The sequence below is a fragment of the Peromyscus eremicus genome, chromosome 4, assembly GCF_949786415.1.
Source record: "Peromyscus eremicus chromosome 4, PerEre_H2_v1, whole genome shotgun sequence".
NCBI lineage: Eukaryota > Metazoa > Chordata > Mammalia > Rodentia > Cricetidae > Peromyscus > Peromyscus eremicus.
In genome coordinates, this window is record NC_081419.1 from 92,932,252 (window position 1) to 92,949,849 (window position 17,598).

The window sequence follows — 17,598 nt, forward strand, 5'->3', positions numbered from 1 at the left end:
AAATTTTTTTTAAAAAAATCTTAATACTAAACAATAAGATTTAGGGCTTTCCCAATTTTGCTCCTCCTCCGCATGAAGACCAAACTCTGTCTTTTCCCTCTAGCTGATTATAGACGGCCATGGCTGTTGTCCTCCTTGTGACACAGCAGATCGTTGCTTTTTTCTACGACCTACAGTTTCTTGCTCCTGACCCTGGGGCAGAGCTTTTCTCACCACCGATTTTCCTCCTCCTTCTCCTCTACCTCCTCCTTGTCCTCCTCCTCTCAGGGCCTGAGACCCAGAACTCACTCTGTAGCTCAAACTCTACACCCCAGCTTTCCAGCTGCTGAGGATACAGGCATGAGCCACCATACCCAGCTCACTGGGGTGTGTGTGTGTGTGTGTGTGTGTGTGTGTGTGTGTGTGTGTGTGGTTTCTACTCTCCTCCCCAAAGCAATGGATCTTTGACTATGATTAGTTTGTACTTGCTGAAAACAAATGGGTCTTGCTTTTATCCTCTTCCTGAAGCAAGAGGCTTTTGCCTCTTCCCCCAGTGACTTAAGGCTTTTGCTTACAGGAGACGATGGTGAAAACGGTTGAGGAATTTCTGTTTTCCCTGTAGCCACCACCTGGACAATTCCTGTGGGCTGTGCCTCCAAGGAGGAAGCCCTCTCCTGCCTTCTACTCCATTCCTACTTTCTCTCAGGGCCCCAGGAGACAAGGCTTGAAACAAGGCTGCTGGTGAGTATAGATTTCCTGTGTCTGAAATGGTATCTCACATTGTTTTCTTCTTTCCAGTGCTGAATATCCAACCCAGGGCCTTGTGTATGCTGCTGAAATGTACCACCACTGAGGTACATCCCAAGCCAATCTCAAGCTATTCTAAATGGATATGATCATCCACACATAGTCTTTACACAGTTGTTAACATGTTTGTAGAGTTCCTCTTCCCCACTGCATGACAACTACATCTTTGCCAGAGTTGTATGTTCATGTATGTGTACCTAGGGCTCTTGAGAGGAGCGTTACGTGACTCCCTTGTGATCTCAGCTTTCTGACCAGTTTAAGAAAACCTATAATAGAAGCTGGGGATATACCTCCTTGGCAGAGACTTGCTTAACAAGAGGAAAGCCCTGGGTTCAATCTCCAGCATCACACACACAAAAACAAACAAACAAAAAACATAAACAACCTTTTTGCTGGCAAGGTGGTACATACTTTTAATCCCAGCATACAGGAGGTAGAGCCAGGCGGATCTCTGTGAGTTTGAGGCCAGCCTGGTCTACATATTGAGCTCTAAGATAGCCAGAGCTACATAACAAAGAGACCCTGTCTCCAAAAAAAGAAAAGAAAAGCTATAATTGGAGTAGCATAGAAAAAAAAAAAAAAAGCCAGGTGGTGGTGGCACACACCTTTAATTCCAGCACTCGGGAGGCAGAGGAAGGCAGATCTCTGAGAGTTCAAGGCCAGCCTGGTCTACAGAGCGAGATCCAGGACAGGCACCAAAACAACACAGAGAAACCCTGTCTCGAAAAACAAAAAAACAAAAAAAAACAAAAAAAAAAATGCGAGAGAGATTACCTAATTATGTAGGCTATCTGGCTATGTCTCTTTCTTAGGATACAGAAGACATTCTCCTTCCACCATTCCAGCCTAAGTGGAAACAAAGTCCCCAAGCCATTACCATGTCTTTCTTAAACTAATGTAACTGTTTCAAGCTGGGCTCCACCTCCAATTTTGCTTCCATCCATACTATAGTCAGTGTATTAAAATTTTGTAATCATCAGAAACTAGAACAGGCTATAGATAAAATAGTTGAAATTAGCTATATGACATCTGAAGCCTAAATCACGGTCATCTATTGACTATGGCCGAGTAGCAAATCCAACCCAGACTTAGAGATTTAAGCCTTAACATTTGGTTTGCCCATGGATTTCTCAGGGTTTGGCAGAGACCACTTGTCTTAATTCCACTTAGTGTTAGGTAGGCTTGATTAAAGACTAGGAACGGAAATAACCTGACTGACTATGGGGGTGGGGAGTGGAAAGAGTTAAAGGGAGGGAGGGAGGAAGAAGCAGATGGAACGCCTCAGATTATAACAGCCTCAGACTCACATTACTTGTGCTGTGCTCCATTAGCAAGGCAGTGACAGGAAGTCCACCAAGTCCAAAGGCATCGCCCTGGAGTGTGACTGTGTGAGACGTGATGTCCCGAATCGGCCATCATCGGGAAATGCCGTTTGCCAGGCATCATTGTACTTGCCATGTAACAGAGGGAAATAACTTAAAATGAATGAGTTAGAAAACAAAACAAAACACAGGCCCTGTGCTTGCTTCATCTCATGGGGACGTCGTTGTGTAGCACAGAGTAGCACAGCCATCTTTCTAGATATGGATCAGATCTTGTCACCATCTCTCTTTAAATGGCCCATTAGTGCTGCTTCTCCACCATCAATTCCTAACTCCTTACCATGGTGATGCAGCTTTCACACGTGGCCTTGCTTTATTATTATCTCTTGTCGTTGTTGTTGTTTTCTTTGTTCTCTAGGCTTCAGCCCCACTGAACAACTTTCTCAAGATCCTTCCAACACCCTTTTGCCTTAGGCCTTTGTACACACTTAGGCCCCCTACTCTTGACCCTCTATTTCTCCATGCTCCTACTGGCTCTTCTGGACCAGCTTCCCTAAGTGGAGTCTCTCCCACACCTGCCACCAGCTGGCCTAGGTCTCTCATCTCTCCCTGGCAGGTGCTCCCAAAGTGCCCTTCACTAACGCTTCCTTCTGCTGGGGTCTTCCTGAGCACAGCAGAGGCCAGCACACCTTGGTTAATGAGTGACTCTCTGCCTCAAACAGTCCAGTGCTGGGCTCAAGCAAGCAGTGATTCCGATGGCACTGTCCTGTCCTGAATCCTGTAACTGAAGCAGAGCAATGCTGGATGAGGAAACGTTAGCAGTTTCATGTGACCTGGGAAGGCAGGATCTAAGAAGTGGCTCAGGGCGTCTTTTCTCTTCCAGCAATCACCCAGTTAGGCAGGCCTGCCTAGAAGGGACACACCTTGGCAACCATTGGCGGAATACTTGTTTATGCTGTGTGAATGTGTCCGGAGCCTATTTCTGGAGCAGGTACTGGATGCAAGCCTGAGCCATTCCAGCACTGACCTTGCCAAGGCCTGGGTGATGAGTGCATGTGCCAGAAAAAACAGTGGCAGTCACTTAGCTTACTTCCCTGGCTCCCACACAACCTTCCCTGGCTATACCAGGTCATTACTGCCTTATCCCTGGTTGGTAATTATCCCTTGCTGGCTGCAAGGTTGAGTACGGTTACAGCTTTGCTTTACCTTTTGATCTGTTTCAGTAAGGATGGACGGAAGGAAGGAAGGTGGGGTGATAAGGCTCTCCCAACTCACACATTTCACCGATTTGAGGAAGTTCTCCCTAAGGTTTCAGGGTGAAAGGAAACAGATCAGCATTTCAGGCCAATCTTATTTTTCCTATGGTTAGTCTAATTACTGAAAGGGAACTGGAACACAAAGAGGTCATTTGACTTATTCATGACCACACAGTAAGCCACAGGACAGAGATAGCACCCCAAACACTTGGTTTCAAATGTAGTACCACTTCAAAAGCCTAGAAAAATCTATATACTCATAGATTCATTGGCTTTGGGAGCTCATAAGAGATTTGGTTTAGGTTAATGGGGGCTTCACCTTTTTAAAAGGAATGATTACTTAAGCTCTCACCTCTGAAACAGCTAAGAGTCCATAGCTAAAACTCACTGGAGTCCCTTTTATGGAGATTTGTCTCAGAATGAATCAAGATGGCTGGAGATCTGGAGCCTCCCTCTCCTACCTCTGCCAGGGTTTCCTCTAAATCAGCCCTCCGCCTTCTCATACCAAAATGTCCGTGTGTGTGTGTGTGTGTGTGTGTGTGTGTGTGTGTGTGTGTGCACTTGTGTGTGTAGGTGCCCTTAGAATCTAGAAGAGGGTGTTGGATCCCCTGGAGTTGGAGTTACAAGCAATGGTGAGCTGTCTGGTGTAGCTGCTAGGAACTGAGCTTAGGTCCTCTGCAAGAGCAGCAAGTGCTAAGGAGCCATTTCTCCAGACCCCAAAACATCTATTTTGGAGGTAGAAAATAGGAGGTAAAGGTAGGAAAAGGCTAAGCCTTTGCCTTGATCATAGAAGCACTACTTTCTGCTGTACAAGAACTCTGTCCTTCCATCCCATGACCAGCTGCTCTTTGGCAAGGTTTCTCAGGACTCTGCCGTGTTTCTTCCTGTCATGACTGAGGAAGAATGATTTTCTTTTATCACACAGGATGAAGAAAAACCTTAGCCCTTTTCTTTTAATCCTCTCCATCTAGCTGAAGCCATTAGCTGGCCCTGGAGGAATAGTGAGGTCTGTCATCTGACCCACGCACAGAGATGGTAGCTTGACAGCCTAGTTCAGTGCCAGATTCCATCACTGTTCAGGCTTCCCCAAGGTGCCACCCAAGGCCACCCTTAATGTCAAATATATCCTACTGACCAACAGCCGTAGGAATAAAGCTAATTCCGGTAGTTGATGGGGGAAAAAAAAGGGATGAGAAGAGTGTATCTGGAAATTATAAAGTATTTCTATCATTAAGTAAGCATATGGTATGACCTATTTGACACCTATCCTTTGCAATAAGGGAAATACTTGATTTAAAAATGAGCAAGCGTGGCAGGGTGGTGGTGGTGCATGCTTTTAATCCCAACACTCAGGAGGCAGAGGTACGTGGATTTTTGTGACTTTAAGGCCAGCCTGGTCTACAAAGAGGGTTTCCAGGACAGCCAGCACTGTTACACAGAAAAACCCTATCTCAAAAAACCAAAAAAAAAAAAAAAACAAAACAAAAAAAAAGAGCAAGTGTTCTCTGAAGATTTTTAGTCACACTGCTCATCATCACTATGGATTCACTGTTTCCCAGTAGCCACAACCCCAGAACCTTACCACAGAATGTTTAGACTGTCAGAAGCATGAATTAAAAACAGCCCTAGACCTAGGGCTGGAGAGATAGATCAGCAGTTAAGAGCATTTATTGCTCTTGCAGAGGACCTGGGTCCAGTTCCCAGTACCCACATGGCATCTTACAACCACTTGTCTCTCTGGTAGCCAAGGATCTGAATCCTCTTTTGGTTACCATGGGCTCTTGCTCATACATGGTGTACAGAAACTCACACAAGCAAACACACATCCTCATAAATAAACAATTAAATAAGAAAATCTTCTCTTTTTCTTTTTTGAGATAGGGTCTCTCTATGTAGCCCCGGCTGTCCTAGAACCACAGGCAGGCCTCACACTTACAGATTTTGAGTTAATGGTCTTCCTCTGCCTTTCTGAGTCCTGAGATTAAAAGCCTGGGCCACCATGCCTGGCCAAATAAGTAAATCTTTTTGTTTTTGTTTTTGTTTTCCCGAGACAGGGTTTCTCTGTGTAGCTTTGTGCCTGTCCTGGAACTCACCCTGTAGCCCAGGCTGGCCTCGAACTCACAGAGATCCGCCTGGCTCTGCCTCCCGAGTGCTGGGATTAAAGGCGTGCGCCACCACTGCCCAGTCCAAATAAGCAAATCTTAACAAACACACAAAAACAAGAGGCTGCCAAAGGTTGCTGGCTCCTCTGCCATAGCATACCTCTGTCTTTACTTCCCTCCCTCCTGGGAGTTCATATGAGAGGCAGTGGGTCAACAGTACCATCCACACTACACAGTTGTTCCAATGACAAAGTTTTATATAGACAACTCAAACTTCACACGAACAACAACACAACAATGAGTAAATGCAAGCTCAGTCAGGAAAGCTGCCGCAGGGGGCAAGTTCGGAACTAGTCAAGAGTTGTGTCAAACGCTAAACCATATTTACAAGTCTAATTTGGAACTTGGTACAAAAAGAAGCTGGGGGAGAAGCCATGAAATAGAAAATATATCTCCACAGATATAAACACCCACGTTCCACACTTCTTTTTTTCCCGTTTTTGACACAAGGAACAAATCAAAAGGAAAAGCCCATTTCCCTGGAGTCCTATTTACAATGAGTGTGTGAGCAAGCCCCACAAGGGCTTGGACTCAAGAAGGCTGACTTCACTCGCCTTGGCTACACTTGCTCCTGACTCCTTAGCTATGGAATGCTTGAGACACAGACATGAAGACCCAGATGTGAGGGGAAAAAAATATGGCTCACTTAACCGATACATTATATACAAGAGCTCAGTGTCTCCAGGCTCTTCCACACCCTGTCCTTCAATGGATCCTTGCAAACCTCTCACCTGCAGCAAGAGAGCTCAGTCAAGCTTTCTGATCCAGCACACACTGGGTCAGTCACTTCATCGAGGACAGTCACACAAGCCAGCTCCAAGCAAGTCCTCGGGGGCCAGCAGCTGTCTGCTCTGTGGACTGGAAGTCTGGGCATTTTCTCTCCCCGGATTTCACTTGGCTGTTGAGCTCTCGAGCAGTGTTTCCCCCGGGCCCCAGACAGCTGCTTGGCTTATGTGTGCGTAATTTATTGTTCTCCTGCCGCTGGCTTGTCCCCGGCCTCTGGCTTCTCAGCCTGCAACTCTGGAGGGATGAGAAACTGGACCTCCTCTGTGCTGATGGCAACTTTATCTGGCTGAAGCCACCGTTTGAAATGTTCCAAGGTGCTAGAAAAGAGCAGAAGAAAGGAAGGACTAGGTCAGCCCTCGCTGATTAGTTACTTAATGGTTAGCTCGGTTACTCAAATACTGCGCTGCCGCCGCCCACCACCAACGTCCTCCCACCTCCGCTTTCCCGCTAACACGGAGAACCGTGCTACTGCTCTGACAGACGGCCCTGCGTCCTGGCAGCTCAGCAGCGTCATTTACCCCCTAGTGGGCACTTTGGCTCTAAGCAGCGCCAGAGCCCCTTTAAAGCAGGGTCTCTGAAGGCTTGATGAAAACAGCTGAAGAGCCTGTGCCTCAGTTTTATCTTTTTTTCTCCTCCAATCTGAAAAGGCGAGAAATTGTCAAGGGGATGAAACAAATAAATACCAAATTATGGGTGAGACAGAGAACTGAGATCTTTTCTACCTAAGACAGTGTGAGGCTCAATTACACTAATAGAGCTTATTTGTAAGAACTGTAATTTGGGGGAGGGGAGGATTAAGACCCCTAGCTAGAAACACCTGAGCATCCAATGTTCCCACCAAGGAATGGCCACTATGCCAGGGGACTCTTCATTTGCCTGTGTAGAGGGGGGCTGGTCAGGTGTCAGGTTCATATCTCCCTCCACCTCCTTTAAGCACCCAGGATCCTATACCTTACAGTTATTACACAGTCACAGTAAACTAGAAATGGATATAATATGAACACCATGCTATGCTCTTTAATGACACGCAGCAGCTAGGTATTGGTGGCTCACACCCACAGTTTTCAGCACCCAGGAGGCTGAGGCAGGAGGACTGTCACAAGTTCAAGGCACAGAATGAGACCATATCACTAACCAACTAACCAACCAACCAACCAACCAACCAAACAAACAAACAAAAAGCACAAAGCCATAGAACTATGTGTTAAACAGTAGCATCTCTCACATGAGGAATCTCCTACCTGCCCTCACAAAATGCAGAATTGCCTGTTTAAAATGCAAACTTTGAGTTTGAAAACAAATGTATAACCACTGTTTTCCAGTAGTTTCCCATAACTACTGTTTCACTTTTAGTTCTGCAAAATGACAGAAGCGTTCCCACAGATGTAGGTAAGAGGAACAGAGCCCAGTGCCAGAGGTCAGAATAAGCAGTAGGTTGACTCATGTCCACAGCTCAAGAGAATCAGGTGAAAGAGACCCTTCATCTACCACCCTTTTCATGGAACTGTTCAAATTATTTCCATAGAAAAGGGAAGTCAAAATAAAAGCGGGAACTCACTGAGTTTTTTCTTTTTTAATAATTTTTTTATTTTTTTATTTTATTTTTTTCAAGACAGGGTTTCTTCATGTAGTTTTGTTGTTGTTATTTGTTTATTTATTTATTTATTTATTTATTTATTTATTTATTTATTTATTTATTATGTACATAGAAGAGGGCACCAGATCTCATTACAGATGGTTGTGAGCCACCATGTGGTTGCTGGGAATTAAACTCAGGACCTCTGTAAGAGCAGCCAGTGCTCTTAACCTCTGAGCCATCTCTCCAGCCCTCCGCTCACTGAGTTTTATGTGTGAGTCCATGAGCAGAGAAGCCTGACTTCAGAAAGAGAGAATTCTTTCTCAACTATGCAAGAGAAAGTTTTGGTTCCTTTGTGTGTGTGTGTGCTTTGTTTTTTGTTTTTCGAGACAGGGTTTCTCTGTGTAGCCCTGGCTGTCCTGGAACTCGCTCTGTAGTCCACTGTAGTCCAGGTTGGCCTCAAACTCAGAGATCCACCTGCCTCTGTCTTCTGAGTGCTGAGATTAAAGACCTGCGCCACCACCCCGAGCCAAAGTTTTGTCTTCTTAGTGTTGGAGTAGAGGGAGGTTTTTGGGAAGACAGAACATTATGCCAAGTTATGAATGGATCAGGAATCTACATAACTTCAAATTGCCTGTTTGGGGAAGTTTAAGACTCACTTATGTTGAGCCTTTACAGACAGAAATAAACATATTATCTTGTAAGCCTCCAGAGAGTAGTTGGGCTGACCTTAAAATGCTGCACTGATTTCTGAAGGACCTGAGGGTATGCTGACTCAAAATGTGAGAGAACGCAAGGGAAAGTGCTTTGTAAATTAAATGAAGTGTGATATGATGTTTTATTCAGACATCGGCCTTGATTCTGACAGTAGCATCTTACATGACACAATGGGACTCTCAAAACCAATATTAACTATGTGTTCCAAGCTAAAGCCATAGTCCCCTAAGGCCTTTACTTAAAATGATAGTTGTTATTCCTCCCACCAATTTTCTAAATTGTGTGTATGTGTGTGATGCACATGTGTGGTATGTGTGTGTGTAGGTGCACAAGCCCTTGGGTATACACTGAGAAGTGAAAAGAAGACATACAATGTCTTGATCCATCATTCTCCACCTTGTTCCTTTGAGACAGGGTCTCCCACTGAACCTGGAGTAGGCCAGTGACTTTACAGAGGGTTACAGTTAAGAGACTATCTTAGGTTTCAGAGACTTTGGTCTCTATAACAGTGTTGAGATTGTAAGACCACAGGGACTTTCAAAGTTAGACTAAATGCATTTTGCAGTGTGATATACTCATGTGCCTATGGGGGCCAGGGAGTGAAATGTGATGGTTCGAATGAACTGTCCCTCATATATTCAGACATTTGAACACTTGGTCTCCAGTCAATGATGCTGTTTGGGGAGGACTAGGAGGTGTGGCCTTGCTTGAAGAAATGCACCACTGAGGGACAGCTTCGAGGTTTCAAAGCCTCCCACATCCCAAGTATACTCTCTGTGCTTCCTGTTTATGGCTCAAGATGTAAACCCTCAGCTTTCTGCTTCCATCTCCAGTTACCATGCCTACCTGCTGCCATGCTTCCCCACCATGATGGATTCTTCCTTCTGTACGTTGCCTTGGTCACGACGTCTTATCACAGCAACAGAAAAGTAACTAATACATCATCCTCCAAACACCAAGCAGTGACATCACATAAAAGATGCTTTAAAAATATATTTGTTTGATCCACACACTTTTTTTTTTCAGGTTTCTCTGTGTAGCCCTGACTGTCCTGGAACTCGCTGTGTAGACCAGGCTGGCCTCAAACTCAGAGAGATTCACCTGCTTCTGCCTCCCGAGTACTTGGATTAAATTGAGCATCACCACTACGGGGCTGACCCACCCACATCAAGGGGCTCTACTAAGACAGAAGCTCTACAGCAATGACGATTAGGAGATAAGAAAGCATGGTCCTGTTGGTTCATTACTTCCTTCTCCAGTGCACCATAGACTGAAAAATGAAGACAGTACTTCATCCTCAACTCCATTAAATCTGTGGCCAAGATGTAGCTTGGATATTTGCCATTCTGAAAAACCCACTGTTGATTTAGGGGCAAACTGGACAACCTTCCAAGGGCTGATTTCAGCTCAAAGAGCTGTCAGTATCTATTAACTGGTACCGGTACTCTGATGGCACTCTCCCTGAGTTCTTTAGTGAATGAAAAGTATGTTCAGTGAAACCAGCTGTCAGTCAATTACCTCTCATCAGAATCAAGGCCATCCACGAAAAACTCGGACGCTAACTTCTCTTGGAGAAATCGATCCCAGCATTCCTTCTTAGCTTGGGCCAGAGTTCGAAGCATGTCCTTGGAAGTTACTTCCTCATTTAAACCTTTGATTCTTCTTAGTTTCTTCTCTAAAGAGAAAAGAAATGGAGCTTAACATAGAGAGTATGAGCCAGGATCAGCTATATAGCAAATTCAAGGCTAATCTAGGCTACTAGAGACATTGTCTCAAATATCCACCCAAACAGACCAAAACAAAAACAAAAACAAAAAAAAAACTTTTACTGATGAATATATCCACAGTCCCTGCAAAAAAAAAAAAAAAAAAAACAAGAAAAAAACAAACCCATTTTTAGAGGAAAAATAGAAGTGGATTGAAGATGCTTCTTTTCCAGTCCTGCATTGAATGGAGGAAATGTTTAACCCTGGAAAAAGGAACAGCCATAGGCTCTCATAAATAAATCAACGGCATGTTTTTTGTTTTTTTGAAATCACAGCAGCCCAGCAGGTGTCTCTCTAAGGAATGCTTGTTTTCCCTGGCGTGGCATGTGTATTCCATCTCCTGTTTTCAACTCCTGGAAAGGAATGTCTCTGAGGAGTAAACGGTTTTTCTTCTGGTTACAAGGACATGAAGTGGTTTCCAGCCCTCACGAGAGAGAATTAGAGAAAATGACAAGAGACCAATGGTTCATTAGATGCTAAAATTGACTTGATGGGAATGCACTAATAAGAGACCTTTAGGATCTCTATGTGGGATTCAATTCTTGATTAAAGAAAAATATCTTCCAACATTTTAAATAGTTCCTCAATTTGTAGCCTGCATGTTGGAGCCTAATAAAAGCAAATATCCTGTAATCCCTTTGAGAGTGGTCCACAGGGCTTCCTGATGATAGATGTTTAATTCCTCTTCTTTGCATTTGAATTGTTGAGGAGATCTCTTTTGAAGCGCACAAGAAATGACATCACCATTACTTTCTGTTTAATTTAGTCTTCAGCTGTATAATTCAGTCATGTACTTTGTAATGTTTTAGTCGAGGACAAGCCGTATATGTCATAGTGATTTCATAAGGTAGGTGATGTCACATGTCTTACTTTGAGTGAGTACACTCTACTGTGTTCACTGACGAAAGCACCTAACATTACGTTTCTCAGACAATATCCTGATTGTGAAGCAGTGTGGGAGTCTGCACGGGTGTCCCAGCTGCCTGCGTGCAGGAGATCCTCACTAGCAGCCTGCCACTGTTGGTATACATTCCTTTAGAGCAGTGGTTCTCAACCTTCCCAATGCTGCGACCCTTTAATACAGTTTCTCAAGTTGTGGGGACCCCCAACCCTAAAATTATTTTTGTTGCTACTTCATGATTGTAATTTGGCTACCGTTATGAATCGTAATGTAAATATTTCTGGAGACAGAGGCCTGCCAAAGAGGTCACAGGTTGAGAACCACAGCCTTAGAAGAAGACGGTTGTTGGACCCTCACCTAAGATTCTGGCTCCCCTTCCGGCACTTCCTGCCATTCTGCCCTATTGCATGTAGGCAGCCTCAAGAGGTGCTACATTACATGGGCTGGGGAAGGGTGGCTGGGGAAGGGCTGCTGGGGAAGGGTGGCTGAGGGGACGCCATCATCTATACGGGGTGATGTCTTTCAGGTTTAGCTGCTCTGGGGTCATCCATGCTCCTGTTAGTAGCCCCTCACCTATGCTCTGTAAACAAGACCAAGAAATCACTTGGTTCCCCAGGGGGAGCTTCGGGGTTATAGTACCTAGTTTTGTCATTGGGACCCCATAAGGAAGGAGTGGACACTGTCTCCCTAGCAACAGAATGCTCAAAACAAGCAAGTGACAGCTGTTTGAGGGGTGACATTGATCTTAGAACCAAGAGAAACTTTATAATATGCAGTCTTGTTTCCATTTCTAAAAAAGTTACAGCAGCTAACAGACACTGACCAAAACAATAAACACCTTGTATTTCTGTAAGTCACCAGCAAGAGCTCACCCATATAAAACACCTGAAGTTGATAAACGTTAATGTTTAAGGCTTCTTTGTCCTTAAGGATATAAAAAGGATAATGTGTATCTAACATTTATTTGGCTGAGTTTTTAAATTGTTACTCTTATCGGTGGATTCTTTTTGGCACAAGTTTATTTGGCAATAAAAACAATCTTCAGGGGGCTGGAGAGATGGCTCAGAGGTTAAGAGCACTGACTGTTCTTCCAGAGGTCCTGAGTTCAAGTCCCAGCAACCACATGGTGGCTCACAACCATCTGTAATGATATCTGGTGCCCTCTTCTGGCCTGCAGTCATACATGCTGTATACATAATAAATAAATAAATCTTTGGGGGTTGGGGATTTAGCTCAGTGGTAGAGCGCTTGCCTAGCAAGCACAAGAAAAAAAAAACAATCTTCAAATTGTCTAGCCTTAATTGTCATGGAGATAGGTACTCTTAGGGGGTAGAATGGGCTTCTGAGTATGCTAGGTTCCCAAGCAGGTGTGGTTTTAACAGGCAAGCAGACCCAGATACTGTGGCACACTCCAAACCTGCCTGTCATTATTACCTAATCCTTTCCTGGCCTGCAAAAAGGCTCCCGGCTTCCTCGAGAAGGAAATTTTAATTACCAGTTAGTTTCTTAACTGATTTTAGAAAAGGCCAGTGGAGTTTTAACTTTCCAACCAATATTTACCAATCAACATCATCATTATCATCATCTCCAAGAGTGGGTTTTTTGTTGTTGTTTGTTTGTTTTCTGAAACAGGGTTTGTCTATGTAGCCCTGGCTGTCCTGGAACTCACACTCTAGACCAGGTTGGCCTTGAGCTCAGAGATCTGCCTGCCTCTGCCTCCCAATTGCTGGGATCAAAGGGTGAGCCACCACTGTCCAGCTCCAAGAGTGTTTCTTATAAGTCCTGGTCTCGAGCTACCTACCAGCCAAAGGATCTGGTTCTTTCCCAGACTGTTGCCTCTTATCGCTGTGAAGCAGATGTTCTGTCTACCACAAACAGAACCCTTCTGCCCCTTGGCCATGCCAGCAAGCATCATTCTTCTCTGCTGGCTCCCTTACAAATTTCACACGGATCCCACATCATGTGTTCCACCTTTCCAACTGCCTTCAAGGTCATCCTCAGCTACACAGTACGTTCAAAACCAAACTGGGCTACATGGGACCTTGTCTAAAAAGTGGGGGTGTTGGATGCCTGGGGATACGGCTCAGAGGTAGAACTTGGGTTTGTCTAGTATGTATGAGACCTTGGGTTTGAAAAGCAGCATAAATAAAGAAATATCACAGTCAAAGTCAGCCTGTGGTGGTTTGAATGAGAATGACCCCCAAAAGCTCATACATTTGAATACTTACTTCCCAGTTGGTGGAACTGTTTGGGAAGTTTAGAAGGTGTGGCTTTGTTAGAGGATGGGTCACTGGGGCAGGCTTTGCAAAGAATCATACCATTCCCAGTCTCTCTTTCTCTCTGTCTCTGTCTCTCTCTTTCTCCACTTTATAAGATGTGAGCTCTCAGCTGTTCCTGCCACCATGCTGTTACTGTCACCACAGACTCTAACCCTCTGAAATGATAAACCCCAAATTAAACATTTTCTTTTACAAGATGCCTTGGTCATGATGTTTTTCCCACAGCAATAGAAAAGTAACTAAGACATTGTTCTAGACTAACAGTCTCTTTCCCCTTGCATGAAACAATTTTAGTTTCTCATGCAAGGGGAAACAATTTTAATTTTAATATCTCTCTAGATATTTATACTATGGCCACAATACAGGGCACTGAAAATATATTCAGGAAATGTTTTTAAAAAGGCCAACAGGGGCCTGGAGAGATGGCTATTAGTTAAAAACATTTACTGCTCTTTCAGAAGACTGAAGTTGCTTCTTAACAACCATGTTGGGCAGCTCAAAACTGCCTGCAACTCCAGATCCAGGGGATTTGACACCCTCTTCCGGCCTCGGAGGGTACCTACATGTCTGTATATACACATATACATACACATATACATACAGATGCAGACGACTAAATAATAAATCTATTGTTTCAAATCACTAACAGAAACAGAATGACCCTTCTGGCAACACACTCCCATTCCCACAATTAGTCTATTTAATAAAACAGGTTTTTAGCCGGGCAACGATGGCGCACACCTTTAATCCCAGCACTTGGGAGGCAGAGGCAGGTGGATCTCTGTGAGTTCGAGGCCAGCCTGGTCTACAAAAGCAAGTCTAGGACAGCCAGGGCTACACAGAGGAACCCTGTCTCAGAAAATCAAAAATAGAAAGAAAGAAAGGGGGGGTGTTCCTTTCCAGCCAAGAACCTGAGACATCCCCTAGAATCACATCTGGCACACATGTGGCAAGGACAAAAAAACATAATAGAAAATTAAAGGTAATGTAACAGAACTTGCCTCCTTAAAAAACACAGGGGCTAGGGTGAGGGGAGAAAGAAAGGGAAGGGAGGGAGAGAGACAGACAGACAGAGAACTTACCTAGAGATGCTAAATACACTTCTGAATCATGCAAAGGAGCCCAGGGCTTTACAGATGGCTTTACAGCAGAGTCCGCTGCCTCTGTATGGCCTTCACCTGCAGGGCATGAATCCAGAAAGGAGTCCGAGAAGGCGTTGCTGGCAGCGTCTTCTTGGGCAGGACGTGGCAGACAAGAACAGATTTCAGCCCAGAGGTCCCGGCCAGACTTTGTAGCTGAAGAGTCAAGACTCTCAAACATTTTCATTTGGAATCTGAGCTGAAAAACAGAAGCTCAAGTGAGTGAAGACCAGCTCCAGTACAGTATAATGCTGGGTGTGGTGGTGAACGCCTTAGGCCCAGAGCTTGGGAGACAGAGGCAGGCAGATCTCCGTGAGTTCCAGGACAGCCAGGAATACACAGTGAGACTTTGTCTCCAAATGAATGAATGAATGAATGAGAGAAAGAAAGAGAAAGGCTATAGTATAGGAGCTGGAGAGATAACTCAGAGATTAAGAGCACTGGCTGCTCCTGAAGACTAGTTTGGTCTTCAGCATTCACATGGCAGCTCACAACCATCTTTAACTCCAGTTCCAGGGCATCCAATGACCTCTTTTGGCTCTGTGAGCACCAAGCATGCATGTGGTGCACATACATACATGCAGGAGAAACACACATAAAATAAAAATAAATAAATCTTGCTGGGTGGTGGTGGCACACGCCTTTAATCCTAGCACTCGGGAGGCAGAGCCAGGTGGATCTCTGTGAGTTCGAGGCCAGCCTGGTCTACAGAGTGAGATCCAGGACAGGCACCAAAACTACACAGAGAAACCCTGTCTTGGAAAAAAAAAAATACACCTTTAGTCTCAGCACTCCAGAGGCAGAGACAGGTGGATATCTGTGAGTCTGAGGCTAGGCTGGCCTACATAGCAAGTTCCAGGTCAGGGCTTCATAATGTGACCCTGTGTCAAAAAAATTAAAACACACACACACACACACACACACACACACACACACACACACACACTACACACCCTGAATGGGTAAAGAAGTCTAAGAAATACATTAAAGGAGCCCAGGGCTTTACAGTTGGCTGGACAGAAGAGTCTGTTCCTCCAGATGGCCTTCATCTACAGGATGAGAATCCATCCAGGAGTGTGAGAAACCACAGTCCCAGAACTGCATTCTATATATTCAAGAAACACAAGAATACCTGTACTGCTTCCACACGCACAAGCAGCTAGCTACACTGTTCTCTGCAGATCTCTTTAACACACAGCTGTTCTATCATCAGTCGGTTAAAGCTTGTCTTCAGCGGGGCACAGACTGACAGTCTTACATAAGAAAATAGCAAAAACATTGCTTGGTGAAAGAGTCTGTCAAAGAGCACTATCATAATGTAAGGGCATTCACTCATTACAGCAGCAGCTGGGCTGTATTCTTCAATGTGGATCCTCCACATCCCCATTCATACTTTTTACCACTTAATTTTTTTATTACTATTTTAGTTGCCCATATTTATGCGGTAACGTGTGATAACTCAATAAATGTATGTGATGTGTAATCACCCAGATAATTAGCACTGAATACAAACATTGAAAGAGAGGCATTTTCATCATTTTACAGACACAGTTAGGTGTGGTGGAGCACATCTGTGACGCCTGCACTCAGAAGTCTGAGACAGAAAGGTTATGAATTCCAGGAACTGGTGAGGAAGAAGGAAGAGGAGCAGGAAAAAGACCAGGAAGAAGCGGGAAGAAGAAATAACAAGATCAAATGAGTAGTTTGCTCAAAGCTGCATTGCTGGTATATGATGTTTTGCTTCCAAAATCCTTATTTTTACCCCGCATCAACATTCTGCCTGCTTGGGAAACACACTGAAAGCCGCCCACGCTGAGATCGATGAGGCGGGCTATGCGCAGAGCCTAGGGATTTCCATAACCATCTAGGTTTATAGAATAGGTAGGCTCCCGCTTGTAAGAGGGCTTTTAAAGATCAGGAAAGCTGACGAGGGCAAAGTCTGAAAAATTCCAGCAGACAGTCCAGACAGCGCGAGGGCCCAAAGTCAGAGGAACAGATATGTCACGGAGTCCTTAGATTCTCCATGGAAGTCTTCTGAACACACCCAAACCCCAAGTCTGCTCTCACCCGGGAGCCCGCGTGTCCCTGACCCAGAACGTCCAGAACAGTGGACGAAACCGTGTGTCCAGATCCCAGGCCTCAGTCACTCGGCCTCAAGAATTGACTGGCCTTGATGATCTGGTCCCTGATACCTTCAGTTGTGTTCCGGGGTCAGGCCATAGGAGGGGATGCTAAACACTGGACCGTGGCCCCCCACCTACCGCAATCACCTGCCCAGCAGTCTCCAAACGCCCGGCTCAGGTCTGTCGCTGGCAGCCAGGAAGAAGCCGTGAGGGGCGGAGTCTCTGAATGACGGGGCTCAGGAGCCCTCCAATTGATGCCTGATTTTTTGGCATCCTGTGAGTTGATTGGTAGAATAGAGTTAGTGACGCCCAGAGGGCCGGCAGTCGGTGGGCGGAACTAGTAGTTGCCAGGGAACGGTGGAATCGCTTATCCAGAGTTTCCTCTCCAAGACCGGACTGATTCTTCTTAGCAGGTCCCAGAGTTCCAGCTTTCCACCCAGCCGTCCCCGACTCGGATAGTGAAGCCAGTTTTCTAGACTTTTCTTGGTCCCGAGAGGTCTTGATTTCTAAAGCCCCTCGGAAAGAAGGTGCCTGCCTGTCTTATATGTCTAAATGGTTCTCGAAGCCCCGAGGCTCTAGGTGCAGCCCTTTCCACCTGTCCAGTGTATTTCCCAATCTTGGGCAAAAATACAGATTTTGGGGCAGTAAGTCGTGTATCAATTACCTCCCAGACAATTCTCTGAATATTTGTGTTGCCTTTACCCCTCGACTACCCCAAGTTAGAGCATGTCAGTGACACAGGACATCAGGGCCTCATTCGCCAACTTCTGAGTCGTTCCTTTATT

The 17,598-nt window shown here is 45.0% G+C and overlaps 1 protein-coding gene across 3 annotated transcripts; it reads right to left on the bottom strand.

Annotated features, from left to right (window-relative positions):
• Positions 1-2,955: 2,955 nt before the first annotated feature.
• On the bottom strand, positions 2,956-17,030 carry Ccdc32 (coiled-coil domain containing 32). Of its 3 annotated transcripts, XR_009378609.1 has the most exons (5): positions 16,961-17,030; positions 14,634-14,889; positions 10,124-10,280; positions 6,258-6,629; positions 2,956-3,411 (listed from the first exon to the last, which is right to left on the bottom strand). XR_009378609.1 is itself a non-coding variant. In XM_059259523.1 (4 exons), the coding sequence occupies exons 2-4, from the start codon at positions 14,875-14,877 to the stop codon at positions 6,491-6,493; spliced, it is 540 nt and encodes a 179-aa protein (XP_059115506.1). In that variant the 5' UTR covers positions 14,878-14,889; positions 16,961-17,030; the 3' UTR covers positions 5,902-6,490. The 3 variants fall into 3 exon arrangements, 2 of the variants coding, with proteins under 2 accessions (XP_059115506.1, XP_059115507.1); XM_059259523.1 differs by lacking the exon at positions 2,956-3,411 and having other exon boundaries at positions 5,902-6,629; XM_059259524.1 differs by lacking the exon at positions 2,956-3,411 and having other exon boundaries at positions 5,902-6,629; positions 14,634-14,884; positions 16,961-17,014.
• Positions 17,031-17,598: the final 568 nt, after the last annotated feature.